Genomic DNA, 21753 nt, shown 5'->3' with positions numbered 1-21753 from the left:
TATTATTGTGCTATTATTATCCCCATTTTACAGATGAGAAAACTGAGGTAAAGAGAAGTCAAGTGACTTGCTCAGTGTCTGAGGTTAAATTTAAGCTTAGCTTACTTACCTGGCTTGACAGGTACTGAATCACCCTGACTTCTAATGGTTACTCAGAAGAGATTGAGACACTGACTTGATACCATCCTCAAGGAGAGAATGGCTAACCGAGAAAGAGCAGAACTTACATAGTCTTTGGAAGTTTCAAGTATGATGAATAGGGCCTCAAGTTATAATAAAACTGTTAAGGAACACAAGTTAAGGAGCTGATGTCGTCACAGTCAACCTTGTACAATGGATTCCAGTGTCCCTTCCACGCTGAGATTAGAAGAGGCAGTCAGTAGCTGCTTTACTCCATTGGGACAATAGAATCTTTCAGACTTTTCTTTGTCAATGCTATACCCTTCAAGTTCATGGGCTGCTTAGTCAGTAAACTGATATCTACCCAGACTTTGTCTCCCTTAATTTGGTCTGGGTATTCCATGTCAGAAAAGTTTCCCTATTTTCACTTGCCTTCACATATGGGAGTTTCGACCATTAGGACTGACAACTGTAACCCAACATCACTAATGAGTGGCACTGGGTCAAAGTAGATTGTTGACCCCTGGGCTCCGGTGACACATTTTATAAATAAAAGTTGGATGGAGGGGTGGAGGAAGCATACACTGAAAATGTCTTCTTGTCTAAGATAATATGGTTAATCAATTAAAAACACTTACTGAGTGCCTACTATGTGCCAGGCACTCTACTAAGCAAAGTTGTGTGACCACGGGTAAGCTACCTTAGTTTTCTCGTCTGTAAGGCAGAGACTATTTACTTACCTCCTAGGAAAGTACTTATTTAACTATCTTATAAAATGCTATATAAAGTTAGTTATTGTTTATTTCTGAAACATATCTTAAAATCATTTTAAGATTTTACTAGATCTGGAAGTCTATAAGCAATTGACAGTCTCTCATGCTCCTGAGCCTAGATCTATATGATTTCTTTGGTAGAGGGAAATCGATGAGAACACTCTCTCTGCCAATACAAAACGGTATTTTCTCTAAATTTATAGTTTCAACTCTCTAAGTTGTCTTGGGCACTGAGAGTACTTTTACAGACTTGCCCAAGATCACAGAGTCAATGTATGTAAGAGGTGGACTTGAACCAAGATGTTTTTGACTCTAAAGCCAGATCTTTATCCACCATACCATGATGCCTCTTATGGATAAGATATGTAAATGAAGGCTGAACGACAGTGGTTAAGTGGACACAAAACTGGTTAAATAAATGTATCCACAAGATTAACAATGGATGTCAACCTGAGGAAGCTTTCTGGGATTTTTCTATAGAGATGTCCTCACCCTGTCCTACTCAATATTTTAAATCAATGATTTGAAGATGTATGCCATGCTTATCAGCACGGGGGATGATACAAAAATAAGGGCCATCATTAACTGCTTTGATGACAAAATCAGGAGCCATAGAGATTTTAACAGTATGGAACAGAGGAGTAAAACTAACAAGTTGAAATTTAATGGAGCAAATGTGAAGTGTGACATACAGGGTTTGAAGAACCAATTGCCCAAATATGGAACTGGAGAGACCTGGATAAATAATAATGCATGTGATAAATATGTACAGGTTTTAGGTGGCTGAAAGCTCAAGAGTGGGGAGCTGCTGACAAAAGCTAAAAACAGGATAGGAACACTGAATCAGAAGGAGGGAGGTAACAATCCCACTGTACTCTTTATTAATCAGATCATGTTTGCTGATGATATTTAGGAGTTATGTTGACAACATAGAAGGTTCTGACAGGATTGGGATCGGTATTTCTTATGAGGACCTAAAAGGATTAGAGATGTTTAGCTTAAAGAGAAAATTGGGCAGGATAGATTCATAGCTATTTTTAGTTTTGTGGATGAGTGATTAGATTTATTCTGTATAGCTTGCAAGTGATGCAGTAGGATCAATGGGTGGGAATTAGATTTTGGTTCAATATAAAAAAATGTCTACCAATTATAGCTATACAAAAAACTAAATAGAATTGACTTCCTTGTGAGGTAGTGAGTTTCCATTATCTGGAAGTGTTCAAACAGTGGCTAGATAAAAATGCATTCAGGATGCTGTTGAGGAGATTCCTGCATGGTACAGGAGGATGGACTAGATGATCTCTAAGGCTCCCTCTAAGAAAATAGAGAGCATGAAAATATCGTATTAGAATCACTAAATATATATAGTACAAAGAGCAAAAGATATATTTGACTATATGATAATTTCAAAAAAAATTGTTTTTAGTTTACTGAGAAATAATTGTATAGAAATGTATAGATAAAATGAATGACGTATAATGAAGATGAATATTACTATTAGTAAGCATGGCTGTAAGATGACTAAAAATCATGACTTGGTAGTTTTTCTTCACAAAAAAATGTCAACTACAGAAACCGTATGAACATAATTAATAGCTAAAAAAAATCTTTCATTAGGACTTACCTCCAGGAATTCTTTGAAAAACTTTGCCTAGAGTGTCTCCTGTTATTATGTTATAGCTAATCATAGCTAGAAACAAAATAAAGATAATAAGTTAATATCAGACACAGTTATTAATCATATACTTAATCCTGAGCAGTTCCTTCCAAAAAAGCTCCTACTTATATATGTAATTTCAATGTTTTTTGTTTGGGGTTTATTTTTTATTTTTTTGTTTTCAATTTTGTGAAACCCTGATTTTCAGAATTTATATTTTCACAATTAGGTGGGGTATTAATTTGTTGCTTTTCTACTTTTTTTTAAAGTTGCATGCCCAGTTCATTGATTTGTTTTTCTCTCTTTTGTTTATAAAAGTATTTAGAATTTCCTTCCTAAAGACTATCTTAGCTACATCCCATAAGTTTTAGTATGTTGTATGTTGTCTCATTGTCATTTTCTCTGATGAAATTTTCCATCATTTCCAAGACTTATTCACTTACTCACCAATTCTTTAGCATTAAGTTAATCTATGATTAATTTTAGGTAATTTCTTCTCTGACCCTTTATTGAATATGTTTTGTTGCACTGTAGTCAATAAAGATTGTATTAAATATTTCTGCTTTTCTGTATTTGTGAGTTTTTTATGTCCCAACACATGGTAAATTTTTGTAAATATGCCATGCATGACTTAGAAATATATAAAATCATTTTTGCTCCCATTCATTGATTTTCAGAAATCTGTTATCGCTCCTTTTTCTAAAATTCTATTTATATTTTAAATAGTTTGAAGAATAGTCTGAAGCTACAGGCATTCTTTAATATGGGCATTCTCTGATTTATTCAACCAAAATATATGAATTCAACTGTATACCCAATATTCAAGATGACCCCAAATTTTAAAATCTCAAGTCAGAAGACAGACAAGTAGTTATTTACATTATGAAAATAAATGTTTACTTTACAAAGGAATTCATCCCAGGAACCTTTAAATAGTCAATCCTCCTAGCACACTTAAAATTATTGATCACCCTGTTAAAGAACACATGTACTGAGTTACAACAACAGCAAAAGGGGAAAGAAATTCTAAACCCTCACCTCACTTGCAAAAGCAAGGAAGACTTTTCTTAGAAATTTTATAATCCTTGGCTTTTCTGCTGAGATTTACAGCCATTGCACAACTTGTAAGATGGCTGATATGACATGTTAAAATCACCAATTAAATTTGTCATGAAAACAGTTAAGAAAATGCTATAAACTTGTTAGTGACTTTTTAATACATTCAGTCCACTCAGGCCAAGTATCTATGGTGAATTGATTTTGTATATTAACAATGAACAGATGACCATTTCATTATGATACTGCACATAGTAAGGAATATTTACTATAAGTTTCAAGTGAGTCAAAACACAGAAATAATTTTATAAATAGACTATTAGTCTTGGAAATGTTTTTCGTGAGTCATTAAGTTCACAGAAATGCTCTTCAGTTTCAAATAGTAAGTGCTTAATAAATGCTCATTGATTTGACTTGTTGGTCTAAGACCCAAGAAGACATGTATATGTTCCCATAATACTCTCATTTTACCCTGCACAGATTCTCATGAAAATGAAACAGAAGAGGGCCAACAAATTCAGCAGAATATTCCACTTCTTCTAGTTTTACTGTCTGAGTTCTTTTGAGCATGTTCTCTTTGGGATTACTTTCTGAAGTGGACCATGAAAAGGATAATGTCTGACATATTGACACAGGTGTAACACTAGCCTCTACATCCATACAGAAACAGGTCAAGTGGCACTGGCATTGATACTATGACCTGGACTGACTGAACAGACTCTCTCACCTGGAACCTGGCAAGTGAGGTCTGAAGAAGCAAGAATTGATTAACTTTTAAAAGTCAGGGCTTTAGAATTGGGCAGGAGGCAACATGGGCAAAGAGAAATAACATAATAGTAGTCTTAGGTTTCCTCTTAGAATTATTATTTTATAAAGTAACTAGATAAACAATGGCTACATTTATTCTTGCAATATACAGACTATCTAAAATCTTTAACATTGTTTCATTGCAAATGCGATTTATTTCAGAGGGAATTGTCACAGTCATGAAGATAATTGTCAATATTTAACTTTATAGTGGTCTTACCAATGAAAGGATATAAAAATTGTAGAGATGAGAGGAGTAGATACCCTGGAAAGCCAAATGTCTTATGGACCAAAGATTGATAGCTATCTGTTCCAGAAAGGGATCCTCCTTTTATCAATAAAACAAGGGAAAAGTCTGTTAAGAAAACAAATGAGCTATGCATGAGATTATATACTGAATGCAAAGATTTTTTTGTTTAAGTCTAAATCATGCTGGAGGAAAAAAATTGCTAAATTATGGGGCCATTTTAGAATGAGACAACAACAAAAAATCAGGTTAAATGGATCACTGGTGAGGACTTAACTTGATAAGCTATGGTATTCTTTTTAGGATGCCATGACTATATATTTGCTGCTGTTTTTCATCAACTTTTTCGATACTAGGGACAAATATGGTCAAAGGATTAGTGCACTGACCTGAACAGAAGGCAAGCCCAGGAAGTGAGTGTCAGGAATTCTATCTTTATTTCTTATACTGACTTTCCGCAATTTTGGAAAATTCTATCATCACTTTGTGACTCTATTTCCTCACTTTTACAATGCATATAAGCAAAATTACATAAAAACTAAGTTTTAAAAAAACCCCACGCAGCACATTGCTCCTATTTTTTCCCTCAAGGTAACAGACAAAATATGACTAGGAAAAAGTGTATAGTTGGCCTCCAAGAATAAAAAGAAACCCCAACAACTCTGTATTACAGTTATTAAGTAAATGCAAGGAAATATTTCCATAATATTGCATTTACAGCCTTTTGATCATATCTGAGGAGGTCAATCTTGGATGAAATATATAGAACGCAAATGTTTTAAAATGTGATTTCCCTAGTCACATCAGTTGTCCAAACTATTAAATGTGTTTTTGACTAAATGTTTAAAGGTATTTTTTAAGCTATGAAATTTACTGTGTCCTTAGTTCTAAAGGAAAACAAATATTGATGACATATACATGAACAGAATTCCTCCACTAACTGGCTGGTCATAACATGAAGGTGATCATGGGGTCTGAAAGGCCATGCCAATGGGGTATAAGGTGTGAAAGTCCCTGAGTTGAGAAGCTGGGTGTGACAAGGAAGCCTGGGACTATGGAAAGTTGGGGTGGATTTAGAGTCATAGAATCATTGAAGTCACTGGGTTACTTACTAGATGTATGATCTTGGATACTGTAAAAATGAAAATTTTGGATTAGATGATTTCTAAGATCCTTTCCATCTCTGAATTGATATCAGTGGACTACATGTCAGTTATGAGGGGACTAATGTACCTAAGTTTGGAGAATTAGATTTATCATCACCAGAAGCTTGGCTACCAGTGACATATCTATCCATATCTATATCCATATCCATATCTATATCTATATCTATATCTATATCTATATCTATATCTATATCTATATCTATATCTATATCTATATCTATATCTATATCTATATCTATATCTATATCTATATCTATATCTATATCTACATCTACATCTACATCTACATCTATATCTATATCTATATCTATATCTATATCCATATCCATATCCATATCTATATCTATATCTATATCATCTATCTCTATCTCTATCTCTATCTCTATCTCTATCTCTATCTCTATCTCTATCTCTATCTCTATCTCTATCTCTCTATATCTATATCTATATCTATATCTATATCTATATCTATATCTATATCTATATCTATATCTATATCTATATCTATATCTATATCTATATCTATATCTATATCTATATCTATATCATCCACAGGAATCCCTTGAAACTATGTACTAAAGTATGGTGAGTTCACAACTGATGTCCATAGAAGGAGGACCTTCAATGATAAAAAACACAGATCCTCTGAAGTGTTTAGGTATGAAAAGAAATAATATTCATTTAGAAGTTTTAATATGACCAAATTTCAATCCACATACAATTATGATTTCATTTTCACTGTGCCCATGAATGTTTGTAAGCAGATGCAGTATGTTACTTATTCAGGAAATGGTCACTTCAATCATCAAATATGCATTTAAGTTATAGACTATTTTTGATGTAATCAACAAACAAGAGACAATACTCAAATAATTTAAATGAATGATGGAAAAAAAAATCACTGTCCGTTTTTACCCTCAAATAAAGCTTATAACATCACATGAACAGAGGAACAGGGCAGAGACAAAACACTTGTCTGGCAGAACATACCTCATTAAAGGCTTAAAATAGACTTAACAAGTCTGGAAGCAAAACACCAGCCAAATTAGAATATGAAGTTAAAAGAGAAGAGATATACATTTATCCCTTACTTGCAGACTTTCTTTAAGAATCCTCATTTGAAAAGTAGCATTTCTTCACCGTACAGTAGCATTGTATAACAAAATAAAATACAGTGTAGAAAGCTAAGGGCTAGATAAGTGAAACACCATGAAGAACATTTGAGTGAAGATAAATGAAAAGAGAAACACCAATCATAGTGTGCTTTTACATTATGGATCCCCCAGCCAAAAGCAGAAATTAGATAATGAGTTCCAAAAGAAAGCCAAAATGCTGGCATAGAGACATAATATAGTAATGGTGAGGAACTTCAATTTTCCAGAGCATCTAGAAATTCCTTTTTGCCAAAAGCAGAACTGCTAAGAAATTTGTAAATTTATGACTTGCCTTAATGGTTAGTTCAACCTTAAGAAGGTAGAGAGAGCAACAAGGGAGTATTAGTGAAGTTTCCAAAGTAGCATTATTAGAACCTTGGAGGGAAGTAGCTAATCCATATCAGAGTTCATGATAGGATCATAGGATCATGGACTGAAAGCTGAATGGGATTTAAGGGGATTTTAATTGAACTTTCTCATTTTGCAGTTGAGGAAACTGAGGCCCAAGGAAGTGACTTTCCCAAGGTCACACAAGTTGCAGATGTAGGTGATAGGAAACATAAAGAAGAGAAGGCTGGGCATAGTCAGAGAAGGACCCAGGATTTTGAGAGAATAAGTTTCAAATAATTCATAAAGGAAAGGTAGAATCTTTTTTTTTCTTATTAATTTATTTATTTTTTAGTTTTTAACATTCACTTCCATAAGATTTCGAGCTCCAAATTTTCTCCTTATCTCGTCCCTTCCCCCACCCCAAGACAGCAGGCAATCTGAATACCCCTTCCTCTAATCTGCCCTCCCTTCTATCTTCCCCTCCTTCTCATCCCTTTTCCTTTCTATTTTCCTGTAGGGCAGGATATTTTATTTGCCAGTTGCATGTGAAAACAATTTTTAACATTTGTTTTTAAAACTTTGGGTTCCAAATTTTCTCCGTTCCTCCCTCCCCATACACCCCCATTGAGAAGTGAAGCAACTCTATACAAGTTATGCATGTGTAGTTATGCAAAACACTTCCATAGTAGTCACATTGTGGAAAACTAACTATATTTCCCTTCATCCTATCCCACACCCTCCCCCCATTTATTCTAGTCTCTGTTTTGACCCTGTTCTTCGTCAGAAGTGTTTGCTTCTGATTATCCCCTCCCCCAATGTGCCCTCTCCTTTATCATCCCCCTTCTCTCTTAGCCCCTTCCCCCCTCTATTTTCCTGTAGGGTAAGATAGATTTTCATACCCAATTGAGTATGTATGGAATTCCCTCCTTAAGCCAAATCCAATGAGAATAAGATTCGCTCATTTCCTCTCACCTTCCCCCACTTCCCATCCACTGTAAAAGCCTTTTCTTGTCTGTTTTGTGTGAGACAATGTACCCCATTCTACCTCTCCCTTTCTCCTTCTCTTGGTATACTCCTCTCTCACCCCTTAATTTTATTCTCCAGATATCACCCCTTCATCTTCAACTCACCTTGTGCCATCTATCAATCAATCAATCAATCAATCTATCTATCTATCTATCTATCTATCTATCTATCTATCTATCTATTTATCTATCTATCCATATAATGGAAAGGTAGAATCTCATGGCAGAAGTTGGAATCCTTCTAGTGTAGATGATGTTGGCTGGAAAGGGATGTTACGTTCTCAAATACAAACACAAATAATTCTAATGAGGAGGAAAGGGGGTCACCTTTTTTTAAAGAGATTGGTCTGGCTACTCGGGAATTCAATGACCACTTCTGGTTTTTAAAATACACATACAGAAACTGGAAACAAGGACAAGTAAGTATGTTTGACCACAAAGAGTAGCTTGATCCTTTAAGACTATTATAAATGCTAATTCCAGAACAACTTGAGACCTTGAGTGAATGCTAAGGTCAACCAAAGAATTTTTTAAGCTCTGTTAGGCACAAAAGAAAAATCAAAGAAAGGATAGTAGAAGCACTATTTGAGTTAGTGGAACAATGATAATATATGACGGAGAGAAGACAGAAGTCCTGAAAAGATTAAGATTGATCCTTTATTATTTTCTTATTAATCCTACTTACAATGAATTGTTTTTGTCCTATAACTGCTTAAGTCACGGCTCTGTCTCTGAATTTGGTTCAGAATTCAGCTGGTGTGTAATGGATTAAGTCTAGAAATCCAGCTATCCTGCTAATCACTGATCTTTTCTTGTGTCAAGGAATTTAGTTGACCTTGGGGGGTGCATGTATCTTTATACCATCAAGCCATGCTTCAAGGATGTCTGGTTTGCTGTCCAACAAGAGCTGATCTATTATCTTTTGACCTTGCACCTGGACTCCAATAATGAGCACTTCTTAGTGTCATGGAAGAAGGGAGGTCATGACTACCTCCCATTACCAAACTTCCAACTAATCATATTGTCTCCTGAGCCTCAGCTTTGTAACCAATCATGTTGTCCCCAATCCCATGATGTCATCTACCCTGTTCTATTCTTTGTTCTGTATTTACCAAAACTTATGAAAGAGGAACTTTCCTTTGGCCTGAGATCTTTGGCATAAAAGAAGGCAATTTATTTACCCCTTTATTGACAGGCAGCATGGCCCCTGTTAATAAATGTTATTTTGCTGAGAGAATAGCCTCAGTTTACCCTTTTGCTAAATTTTTTTCATGACAGTACTTAACTTCTATTTTTACTTCTGTTCTCTCTGCCAAGAAAGACGATTTTTTAGTTTATGAAATACAAACAAAAGTAGTCAACAGGGAATAGAAACCCAAGTTCAGTAAGGATATGTCAAGAGATTCTTAACAGCCTTCAATGATTTAAAGATAGCAGATTTGTACCAAATGAATGCTAGGTTATGGAAAGAATCTGTGGATACAACTGCTAAGCCACTTCCTGTCAATGTTATTTGGAAAGAGGTGGAGAATGGAAGAAGTGCTGCCAAAATGGAAACAAGTGAACACGGCTCCAATTATCTAAAAAGAGGAAGGTATTTCCTTCAAACTATGGATCAATGGGGCTTGAGGTTCCTGGAAAAAAAAATGGAATGTACAACTAAAGCAATAGTTTGGTATCATTTAGAAATAGAAGCAGTAACTAATATGTTGGCATTAGTTTATTAATGTCATGACAAACTAATCATAGATCCAAGTATATCTGGATTTCAGTCTGTAAGTAATTTAAGTCTGTCACGATATCCTTGTATGTACATGATGAAATGACATAAAATTGATTTAGAACTAATTAATGACCGGACACAAAGAATGACTATCACTGGATTAATGTGAACCGGGAAGGGATTTTGCCAACAGGGGTGGGGAACCTGTGGCCTCGAGGCCACATGTGGCCCTCTAGGACCTTGAGTGAAGTCCTTTGACTGAATCCAAACTTTATGGAATGACGCTTGACCTAGAGGGCCACATGTGGCCTTGAGGCCACAGGTTCCCCACTCTTGTCCTAATGCATGCCAAAGGAATCTATCCTTGGTTGTAGTCTCTTTAACATTCATATCAGTCCCTTGGATGGAAACATAGATGGTATGGGGAAATATGAAGCTGAGAGGTGTGACTAGTATAATATATAACAGGATTGAGATATAAGAATACTTCAGTGGATGGTTTTATGGGTTGAATCCATTAGCTGACAATGCCAAAAGTAAAGTCTTAGATTTGAGGGGTTTTAAAAAATCAACTACACAAATCCAGTAGGTGAGAGATGTAGCTAGAGTCAGCTAGGTGATGCAATAGATATAGTACTAGGCCTAGAGCTAGAAAGACCTGAGTTCAAATCCAGTCTATGTGACCCTGAGTAAGTCACTTAATATCTGTCTGGCTCAATTTCCTCATCTGCAAAATGGGAATGATAGTAGCACCTACTTCCCAGGGTTGTTGTGAGAAGAAAAGGCTTTACTACTTATAAAATGCAGGACAAACTTTAAAATACTTTATAAATGGTAGCTATTAAAGAGTTCTTAGTGGGAAGCATATTAAATATGTCAATCTTGTGACCAAACATTAAAAAAATCAGTGACATTGGGATATATTTACAGAATGTATTGTCCAGAAAAAGTAAGTTGACAGGCCTCCTGTATTTCACTCTATTCGGACTTTATCTAATGTATTATGGCTAGTCATGTGCACCATATTTTAAGCAGGAATTGTTAAGTTGGAGCATATCCTAAAGGTAAGTTACTAAGATGTTTGGGGACTGGAAACCATGATATATAAGGATCAATTGAAAGAATTCAAGGGGCAGCTAGGTGGCTCAGTGGATAGAGCACTGGCCTTGGATTCAGAAGGACCTGAGTTCAAATCCGGCCTCAGATACATAACACTTACTAGCTGTGTGACACTGGGCAAGTCACTTAACCCCCACTGCCCAACCATAAAAAGGAAAGAAGAAAGAAAGAAAGAAAGAAAGAAAGAAAGAAAGAAAGAAAGAAAGAAAGAAAGAAAGAAAGAAAGAAAGAAAGAAAGAAAGAAAGAAAGAAGAAAGAAGAAAGAAAGAAGGAATTCAGAATGCTTAGACTAAGGAAATTTAGGAAATGATGAAGTATACTTAAAAAGCTGCCATGGGGAAGAGGGCTAGACTTGTTTTGCTTGGTCACAAAGGGCAGAAATAAGAGCACAATGGGTAGATGTAGAGAGCTGTTCAAATATGGAATAAGTTGCCTCAGGAGGTAAATATTTCCTCATCCCCAATCTCAGTCTGAATGGATACTTACTGAGGCTGTTGTTGGTGGGGGGGGGGATTAGGATTAGGATTAGAGCTATGGTTTGGATTTGATGACCTCTGAGTCATCAAAGTCTGACTGGTGACCTTCCTACTCTGTAATTCTGTTATTCTATGGAATGCAAGATGACCCAAAATCCTGTTTCCTTTTATTTTTGTATTTATCTTTTTCCTTTACCCCTCAAATATTTTCTAAGGGTTTGTATTGTACCCTTAGAACATAATCTTATTATGATTATTTGGATCTGTTAATTCAGTAGCATAGTAAACCCTCATACTGAAACGTCCTCCAGCTCCACAAATGCAGATTAGGAATTCACCTATATGTTATAGTATTAGAACATTGATTATGGGGATTGAGGAGTTCAGTAGCTTGCACACAGTCACATAACCAGCATGTGCCAGACACTATACCTGGATCTAGGCTAGGATTTTCTGTCTCCAAGGTTGTCCTTCTATCTATTATGTCTTGCTGCTCCTCTCCTTTATCTTATATTGAAAAAAAAAATTGGCCAGAGTGCACAACAATAATAATTGATATTTGTATAGCACTTAAAATTTATAGAACATTCCCCTAACAAGAAACTGAGAGGGAGGTAGTAGAAGGATCATTATTCTCCTTTTACAGATGAGGAATCCTTAGGCTCAAAAAGCCTAAGGGACTCTTCTAAGATGAGTATATAGTAAATAGAAAGAGTGGTAATGGACTTGGAGTCAGACTGCGTGTGTCTTCTGTCCCTTGATAGCTATGTGGCTTTGAGCAGGTCAAGGGAGTTGTACTAGATGTATATAATTACTCCCAGTTCTAAAGTTTCATGATTCTGTAACTACACAGTAAGTGGCAGAGGTGAGAATTAAACCCCAGGCCTTGTGACTCTAAGTGCCTCTCAGGATGTAAAATCAGAAAATGCTTTAAGACCCATTTTTCTTTTCCTTAATTATCACTGTAAAAATACATTCAGCATCTCAGTGGAGTTGCCAATAGTTTGAGCTAAGCCTTTGTGATACTGTTTTAATTCATTTTAAGAGGTAATTTTGAGGCCTCTAAAAAGTGAATGAACAGAACTGAATTTATGAACAATCTGAACTTTGCTAGGTTTCTGTGTGTTTGCTCGTGCTGCACATAATGTTTCAATGTCCTCAGATAAACCATAAGTAAACATACCTGGGAAGAAATTAATTACTTGACAGCACAAATGTACTGGGAAGCCGGAAATTAAAAATTACTAGAGGAAACCCCTTAGGAAATTGTATGGGAAAGACTAAATACATTCAGCATTTCAGTTAAGCTTTTAAGACTAAAGCCAAGAAACACCAAGTTCCAGATCCCACGCAAATGAAATTGGGCTACAAAGCAAGAGTTGCAAAAGAATGATGAACTGGGAGGATCTTAGGAGGGGGGCTTGCTGGATTTTGGGAAGTTTCTTTCTCCCCCTAATTCTACCCTCCATTTAATCTTCACCACGGGCTTCATTTGCTACCCCCCCCTCCCCGCAATAGGAAGAGAACTAGGTCAAAGCATACACATTTGAAGATAGCACTGGAAGTTGTGGTAAGAAGAAGAAATAAGGGTGAATGTTATAAAGTTTAAATTTCAAAATATCTGAGGAACTCTTTCTAGCAATTGGAAAAAAGGATAATAGATGAAGGTGACTTAAGGAAAAAGGAGAGAGGAAATAGAAATTGTCAGGGAGTTCTGAACTGCTGAACTTCAGGACAGGTTCATGGACAACATGCACATTGTGAGGGGAAAAAACTAAACTACTAATTAAGCATCTGCATTTTCAGGGACTCCTGCACAGATAGTGGTCAGGACCATTAATTCTGAATGCATTATACCCTGTTAATGATTTTGTGAAGAAGATACACTTCCAGTGTCTATCCTTCATGCTTTAACCAAACCTTAAAAAACAGGCCCAGCACTTTCCCCACATAATATGGTCAATATAATGCTCTGCCTTTAATAATCAGATCTTTGGATTAGTAATACAAGTAAATGTCCTTAAACATTGCTGACATAATTTTATGAATGTACTGATAATCCCCCAATTCCAAATGCAGATATTCTCTGAACTATTCAAGTAGCAATGATGACTATGCAAGATTAATCAGTTATAGAGTACCCTACCTGTCACATAAGAGACCCACAATAAAAGCAGTATCCCTAAAGGAAGACCAGCTTGCTGCATTGAGTACGGTAACCCTGGGGAAAAAGAAAACAAATACCCCCACTGATTAAACATGCAGTAGCCCTTTCATATTCTGGTTATTTATGCTAATTTTATATTGTAGGTTTCAATGGTATCACTGTAGTTCCATACACTTTTTAGTCATTTGTCATCTGACTAAATGCTAATTTACATAGTAAGTCTGGAAGTACAACAAAGTTCTATAGATACTGAAAAATGAACAATTCGGTCTTACCAAGGAAGCATCAAATAAAAAGGAGAGGCTGACTATTGATAAATAATTGTTACTTTGACTAGAGGTGAAATGGGAACCTAAACAAATAAAGAAATAAGTTAATATGTAAGAGCACAAAAAAATTTTACAGTTAGTCTGATGAGCACTGGATTTTGGAGTCAGAGGACTTGAGGTGAAATCTCAGCTCTGCCATTTACTACCTGTGTGAATCTGCAAGTCCCTTAAGCCTCCGAGGCTCAATTTTCTCATCTGTAAAATGAGCAAGTTGGACCTGATAACCTTTAAGGTCTCTTCCAGCTCCCAGTCTATGCTCTTATCTCTAGGATCCAATGATACCAGTGAACTTTCGATTTTCAGAAGTAAATGAAGATGATTAAAAAGCATAAGAAAAAAGCAAAATTGCAGTTATAGCTCAGAAAATGACTGACTGGACAGTTTTTGATCTAATAAAAGTTGTATTGAGCCAGTGCTTTTTCTTTTCTGAACTTTTCTGATATGCATGCTTTCTAACACTATGAAAGACATTAACTTTGGAAAACACAATGATCTTTACTTTACTATAAGGATAAAAATCTATTTAGTTCATGCAAAGCTTTTGTCTCCATATCACTTGTTGAGAAAAAACAAAGAAATACCAAGTTCTTTAAACTTAGGCAGATTGTAGCTTCATTTTATAATAAAACTTAAAACAGTAAAAATAGATTCTTTTTTGGGGGGGCATAAGTGATCTGCATAAACTTATGTTTCTAAAGTATCTTGGTGATTTTATATCTGTAAAAGTGCTAAAATATTGCATTTTTCCATTTCTCCTAAAATGTTTACTTTTAAAGTGACTATTTCCTTCATGACTTTCATAATTTATGGAGATTTTTCAACTCCATAATTGTTCTTGGAAAGATAACAAAAATCGTGGCTGTTAAATGCTGACTGGGAAAAAGCATAGCTTGAGCCCGTAGCTTACTGTTCAGAACCCTACAAAAACAGGGTTAGGACCTAACAGTCCTATGAGTTATCATCTTATTCTATCCCAGGAGAGAACACTAACCACTAGTGGTAAGACAGCAACAGGGAATTTATCCTACTTTCATATATATGAAAAACATTCAAGAAAGAAAATGACTAATTTCATCATTTAACTGAAATCATCATATTTGAATGATAGATTCAAAATGATATTCTCTTTTAAAGAATGACTATATTTGCTTAAGGCTAGATTAGAATTTAAAATACACTTACCTATTATTCCTGATCCTATGATTGAGTTGACAACATTAAAAATAGCAGAGAACTGACGACAATGTCCCTTTTCTTTTTGTTTATGTTCAGAAACCAGAGATTCTTTGTCATCAGGATCTCTCTAGTCCAATAAGACAATATTGGTGTTAAATAAAAACCCAAGAGGGAAAAAAAGAAAGGTGTCAGACAAGATTATCAGTGATGAATACAGACAATAAGACAAGTGTGAGGATGGTAATAGTAATAACAACTATAGCTGAAGGATACTTTGTAAATATTAATTCCCACATCCATTCCTGAAATTGACTATTTACACAGTGTCCCACAAAAACAGGACTGGCACAAGACTGGCACCTGGTTAAACAGCCCTAATTCAAATGGACTGAAGCAATACATGTGGCTTTGTTAAGTGACAAGAGACATTTTTCTGATGTTAGAAAGCCTTTGTCAGAAGGAAGACAAGCATAAGAAAAAACTTTTTTGGGGAAGTGGAGTGAGTTCCTTGGAAGAGTTCTAAGTGGAGAGAACCCAGAGGAAGTTCTGGACCTCTGCCGGTGGATTAAACATTCCATGACCACTGGCTTCACTGCCCGGCCCATCAGTGTCTCCCACACTTGGTCCCGGGTTACCTTCAGATTGCTGCAAGGCCGCTGTCCCTGGTAGCCCATTGGTTCAGAGGTGACCAGGTTCATGCTGGAGAGGGAAGCACATAGGTCAAATGCTTGGAGCCCTGCGTCTGTCTGCCTCTGCCCCAGCGCCTGCAGCCGCCTCCTCCTGCAGCCACTCCCCCATCCCACGCAGCAGCTTCCTAAACTATAGGGTACCCCAGCGCGAAAACCCTGAGGAGACTGTTCCATTCACCTCACTGGGGCCCCCTGGCAAGGCCCGCGCTCCGAGCCAGGCTGCTGAGGGTGAGCAGTTTCTCTTTGACCAGCTGGAGTTCAGCAGTCCCAGGCGAGAGTTTCTTAGTTGAATGCCGGGTTCCTCCTTTTGGAGATGGTACAGGGTGTTTCTATCTCCAGGACAACCCCTATTTCCTCAATAAGAGAGGATTATGCTTGCCCCCAGGCTTTCAGTGGCAAGGAACATCTGGTTCTGCTCTCTCCCCGCCCTCTGACTTCTACAAGTAGAAAGTGACGGCCTAGTAAAAGTCAGCTCCTGTTCTGGTTCCCTTTCTCCTGATTACCGGGTAGGAAAGCAGAGGGGCTGCGGTTAGCTTCACTTTATTTCTCCTGCTTTGCCATTTGTGCCCATCATCCTTCCAACCCAAACACCTTTGCCCTTTCCCTTTCTGCCTCCAGGAGGAGCGTTGAGAGACACAGTTTGTAATTTGTAGTTGGAAAATTGGGGATTATAGATGAGAAGATTAAAAAGCTTCCCGCAAATATGAAAACAATAGTTCATATGAATCTGGCCCTGTAAAGTTTGCAGAGCATTTTCTTCACAACAGCCTTGGAGGGAAGTAATGGAAAGTATAATCTGCATTTTACAGAGAAAGAAATTGAGGGACCGATCTCAGGTCATATTAGGTAGTATCAGAGTGGGGATCTGTACCCAAATCTCTGATCTAGTTGCTTCCCAAATAGCATTTAGTATAGTAGAAAGAGTACTGGATTTGGAGTTAAAATACCTGAGTTTGAATCTAATATATCTGTTCACTACCTGTATGACTTTGGGCACTTAAAATCAGACAAGAAAACCTTGGTTCAAATCCTGTCTTAAACACTAGCTTTGTGACTCTAATTAAGTCACTTAATCTCTTTAACATTCAGGTTTTTCACTGGTCAATTGGGGATAATAATGGCACCTACTTGGGAGATTTGCCATAAGGCTCAAATTAGATAATGTAAGACCTGAAAGCTTTATATAAAAATGAGTAATTAAACTCTCAGGGCCTCAGTTTCTTCATCTGTAAAATAGGAGGAGAATAACAATAGTGCCTAATTGAAAAGTTGATTATGAGGATCAAATTAGATAATGTATGTAAGCCACATTATAAACTTTAAAGCATTATAAAACAAGCTATTAAACTTTCTAGGTCTCCTCACTTTTAGAATTAGGGGTTTGGTTTTGTGTTGTTCAATCATATCTGCCTTATTGTGACCCTATGTGGGGTTTTCTTGGCAAAGATACTGGAGTGGTTTGCCATTTCCTTCTCCAGGTCATTTTACAGATGAGGAAACTGAGGCAAACAGTGCTAAGTGACTTGCCCAGGGACACACAGCTTGTAAGTGTCTGAGACTAGATATGAACTTATGAAGATGAGTCTTCTTTGACTTCGTGGCCCAGCACTCTATCCACTGAATGGGTCACCTAGATGCCTCATAGGGAGGTCTAGCTATTAACTAAGGCCCCGGACTAGCTCTAAGTTTTGATCTGCTCACCTGTCCCGACTGCTGAGTATGCCAAAATGAACTGCTAGTTAGTATCATTCAGGCATTTCAAGCTGGGATTAAAAGAGGGAGTAGAAAGATAGTTTTAGAACTGGGGCCACGGGGGCAGCTAGGAGGCACAGTAGATAGAGCGTTGGCCCTGAAGTCAGGAGGACCTGAGTTCAAATCTGGCCTCAGACTAAACACCTGACACTTAACTAGCTGTGTGACCTTGGGCAAATCACTTAACCCCAATTGCCTAAAAAAAAATAGGCAAATAGGGTCAGCCTTGGTGATAGACCTGAATATAGGGAGGGTTTATTAGAACAGTAGGGGAGAGTGTAAGGTATAATGAAATAAATACTGTTATCAATGCTGATTGGACTTTACCAATGTTATCAAATAGGCTAGTTAAGCCTTTGACTGTACCAAATTTACAGAAAGCTTGAGATCTAAGATGATGTACCAAGTCAAATGCACAAGTACAGTTGGCATAAGTCTTGGTCCTGAAGAGAGACCATGTGGTATGGGATTTGTAGGGAAATATAGAAATATAAAGGAAGCAAAACTATTTATTCTTTACCTTAATCTCCTGGAGGTTTTATATATTTAATATTGTCCATATGTAATATTGTCTTCTGTGACATGTTCATACAAGTAGGTGACCTCTGGGACTCCATCCACACTGGGAGAATGAACATTCCCTCAATATGAGTTACCTTGATTATTCTAGAATTCAAGCTGTTCATGACAAAGAAGAGCCAAAGAAGACATGATTTTGTTGAAGAAAAAAAACCCACGAGCAGGAAGGTATATAGAGATGAAATACAATCCACATCCTCATATGGTTAATACGTTCCAATTTTTCACAAATGTTAACATGAGAAAATTCTCCTTTTTGGTTAACCTTAGTCCTTCCTCCTGTCACTTAGTAACTTGGACCTAATTTCAGCAGATTCTGGAAAGAATCACATCACTTCAAGCTTCTAATGGGTGGGGTTAATGTCCTGTTAGGTAAAAGTGAGCATCTGTCCTCCATTTCTAAAGAAAACCTTTTTTTCCCTATATTACCTCCAAGCCCTAAATCTAACAGAACATTAACCCTACCCATTTTACAGATTAACAAATGAAGAGAATTTAAGTGACTTGCCCCAAATCACACAGCTAGAAAGTGTCAGACCTGGAACTAGGTCCTCTGATTCAAAGACAAATGCTGTTTAACTCCTGAAATGACAGATAGCACAATGACAAAACCTGCAATCCCAATGCTCCTTCTTTTATGGGGCCCATTTTAAAAATGTCATCATTTTTGGTGTCTTTTTTCCAGTCTCTTTACTCCTTTCTAAGTTTGGTGTCTCTTTTCTGTGCTCCCTTTTAATTGAGTCATGTACAACAGAAAGTAATTGCATATATGATGCACGGAATAGTTGAACTTAGAGGTGGCACAGTGCATGGCACATAATAGGTGTTTAATAAATGATGGTTTAAAAAAAGTAAAGGTAATCGAAATAGTAATGAGCTAATAGAAGAGTCTTGAAGTTGACTGACTAAGTGGAACGTAGATGGTGATTGGGCAGAAGGTCTTGAGAAAGGGATTATGATTTTAATCTGTCTCATAAGTAGTTGATTAGAAATAGTTAATAAAATACTAATAGTTAGATGAAGCAAAGGACTTCAAATACGTAAAAGCTTCCTACTCATCTTGCCAGAGGCCTGTCCACTGATGGCCAGAAGTAAGAACAGAAGAGAGAAGGATGACAGTATAGACTTCCAGTCTTATCCCAGGCCAGAAGGCTTATTGATTCAGACTGGGGAAGTAGTATGTGGGGTTCCAGAAGTCTTACTGCTTCTGTCTTCTCTATCTGCATCAACAGCATTCATTAACATTAATTAAGTCCCCATTATGTCTAGAGCCATATTATGCACAGGATACTATTATGTATCCAATATATACAGAAAAAGACAGATACTATGCACCATCGAGTAAGTGCCAAATGAGCGTCATGTACAATCATTGCTACAGGAATTTGGAAGACGGCTTAGCTATAAAGGGGGTGAGATGATAATAATAATGATAATAATAATAATTGGTGACATTTATATAATTATTTACTGGGAAATACTTAAGCTGGCACTTGAAGTCTAGGAATCAGGAAATCTGAGTTGTAGGTCTGAATCTACCACCACTAAATTGTGTGATCTTGGGTTTAATTTCACTTCTTTGAGGTTCCATTTCCTCACCTGGAAAATGACAATATTCGATTGGGTGGCTTCTAAGGTTTTCCAGCTATAAAACGCTAGTCACTTCTAGGGTAAAATACGAAAAAAGCCCCTTAAAGTCTGCAAAGCACTTTACATACTGTTCCCAAACCTCCCCAATTGGCCTTTCTGAGATCCATAACACTCACTTGAGGTAGGCTGCCTCTGCTCTAGAATCTTCTATATTTAGAAACTTCCATGCCCGATTCCTCAGCCAAGAATCCTCTGGCCAATGCCCGCCTCTCCCTGTGTGTGACGTCAGAGACTGCAAACCAATCAGAGGCATCAAATCTAAGTAAGCCCCGTCCACCTCCCCACAAGATTCTCAATTGCATTCTCAAGTTATACGTGCACGGAAGAGACAAATGACTGAAACACTCTCTGTATTGACTAAGAAGAATGGTGAATTCTTGGTGGAAACTGGGCATACCAAGTTCAGCTTCTCACAGGCCAATTATATGCCCCACTCCACCTCTTTCTTCATAGGATCATACATCATAGGATCTTAGAAGTAGGGCTGGACAGAGGTCAAATGTGTCAACCACCTGATTTTACACAGGATGAAATTAAAGCCCATCGAATAAAAGTTACTTGCCCAAGGTCACAGAGGTAATAAGTGGCAGAATCAGAGCTTGAATCCAGGATTGTCCTCTCACTCTAGATCCAGAATTCTTTCTCTTGTAAAGTACTTTTTTTTTTCTTTTTGGTGAGGTAGTTGGGGTTAAGTGACTTGCCCAGGGTCACACAGCTGGCAAGTTTCAAGTGTCTGAAGTCTAATTTGAATGCAGGTCCTCCTGACTCCAAGGCAGTAGCTCTATCTACTGTGCCACCTAGCTGCCCCTATTGTAACATATCTTAACTCCTTAACTCCTGCTTATCTTAACTCCTGCTTTGACTTGAATCAGTCAACAAGTATTAAGCATCTACCATGTGCCAGGCACTAGGAATACAAATGAAATGAATTAGACAATCCTTACTTGCAAGGAAATGCACTGAAGATCATCTACCTGAATCCCAGTAAATCCATCCCTTCCCTACCTCTACCATAATCCTAGACCAGTGATATTCTTTATCTCTGTTCCTTCATACCCCTGCCCTTCAATGTCTGTAAGGCCTTATGGTTTCTTTTGTGCAAATTAAAATGTGCTTAATAAAGGACTAATGCTTTAAGCATTTAATGGATTGTCTGACTCTTTTGTAATCCTCCCCAAGTTTGAGTCTAGGGTCTGTCACCTGCTAGTGATATGACCATGGGCAGGTCACTTCCCTCCCCTGTAAGATGAGGATAATAATATCTGTCATTCTTACTTCTGTAGTTTTGTGAAGATAAAATAGGATACTTGTAAAAAACATAAAGTATGATTGTTATATTAAAGAAGCTTTTGGGAGCTGGAGATAGGTTCTAGTTAAAATTACTATGATGAACCAACAAATGATGGTAGCCTTTAGCTCATCTCCCCAAGTGAAAAAAGAAAGAATGGGGGGTGGAGCCAAGATGGCAGAGTAAAAGCAGCAACTTGCTTGAGCTCTCCCCCAAACTCCTCCAAATACCTGTAAAAAACGACCCTAAATAAATTCTAGAGCAGCATAGTTTCAAGACGTACATGATCTCTTTTGCTTCTAAGTTTTTAATAGTATGATCTTTAATATTAAAGTTACATATCCATTTAGAATGCATTGTGTTGTTCTAAGCCTAATTTCTGCCAGATTGCTTTCCAGTTCTGCCAGAAGTTTATCAAATGAGTTTTTTCCTAGGTAATACATATTTCTATTTTATCAAATGCTAGATTT

General features: G+C 37.0%; 1 protein-coding gene across 2 annotated transcripts in view; it reads right to left on the bottom strand.

Moving 5' to 3' along the window:
• Positions 1-16376, bottom strand: part of SLC38A11 (solute carrier family 38 member 11) — a 70126-nt gene extending 53750 nt beyond the window's left edge. Inside the window, exons 1-6 of one of the 2 annotated variants that reach the window (XM_020990848.2) lie at positions 16193-16376; positions 15961-16024; positions 15332-15452; positions 13800-13874; positions 4634-4768; positions 2518-2583 (exon numbers count right to left, since the gene is read on the bottom strand). In XM_020990848.2, coding sequence (XP_020846507.1) covers positions 2518-2583; positions 4634-4768; positions 13800-13874; positions 15332-15452; positions 15961-16023 — 460 coding nt within the window. In that variant the 5' untranslated portion in view covers position 16024; positions 16193-16376. The remainder of the gene's footprint in view (positions 1-2517; positions 2584-4633; positions 4769-13799; positions 13875-15331; positions 15453-15960; positions 16025-16192) is intronic. The other variant, XM_020990851.2, reaches the window with a different exon arrangement.
• Positions 16377-21753: the final 5377 nt, after the last annotated feature.

This window comes from Phascolarctos cinereus, unplaced genomic scaffold, assembly GCF_003287225.1.
Source record: "Phascolarctos cinereus isolate Bilbo 61053 unplaced genomic scaffold, phaCin_HiC Scaffold_726;HRSCAF=1367, whole genome shotgun sequence".
Classification (NCBI taxonomy): Eukaryota; Metazoa; Chordata; class Mammalia; order Diprotodontia; family Phascolarctidae; genus Phascolarctos; species Phascolarctos cinereus.
Note: the sequence above shows the minus strand (reverse complement) of the source record. Positions and strands in the feature narration are given on the sequence as shown.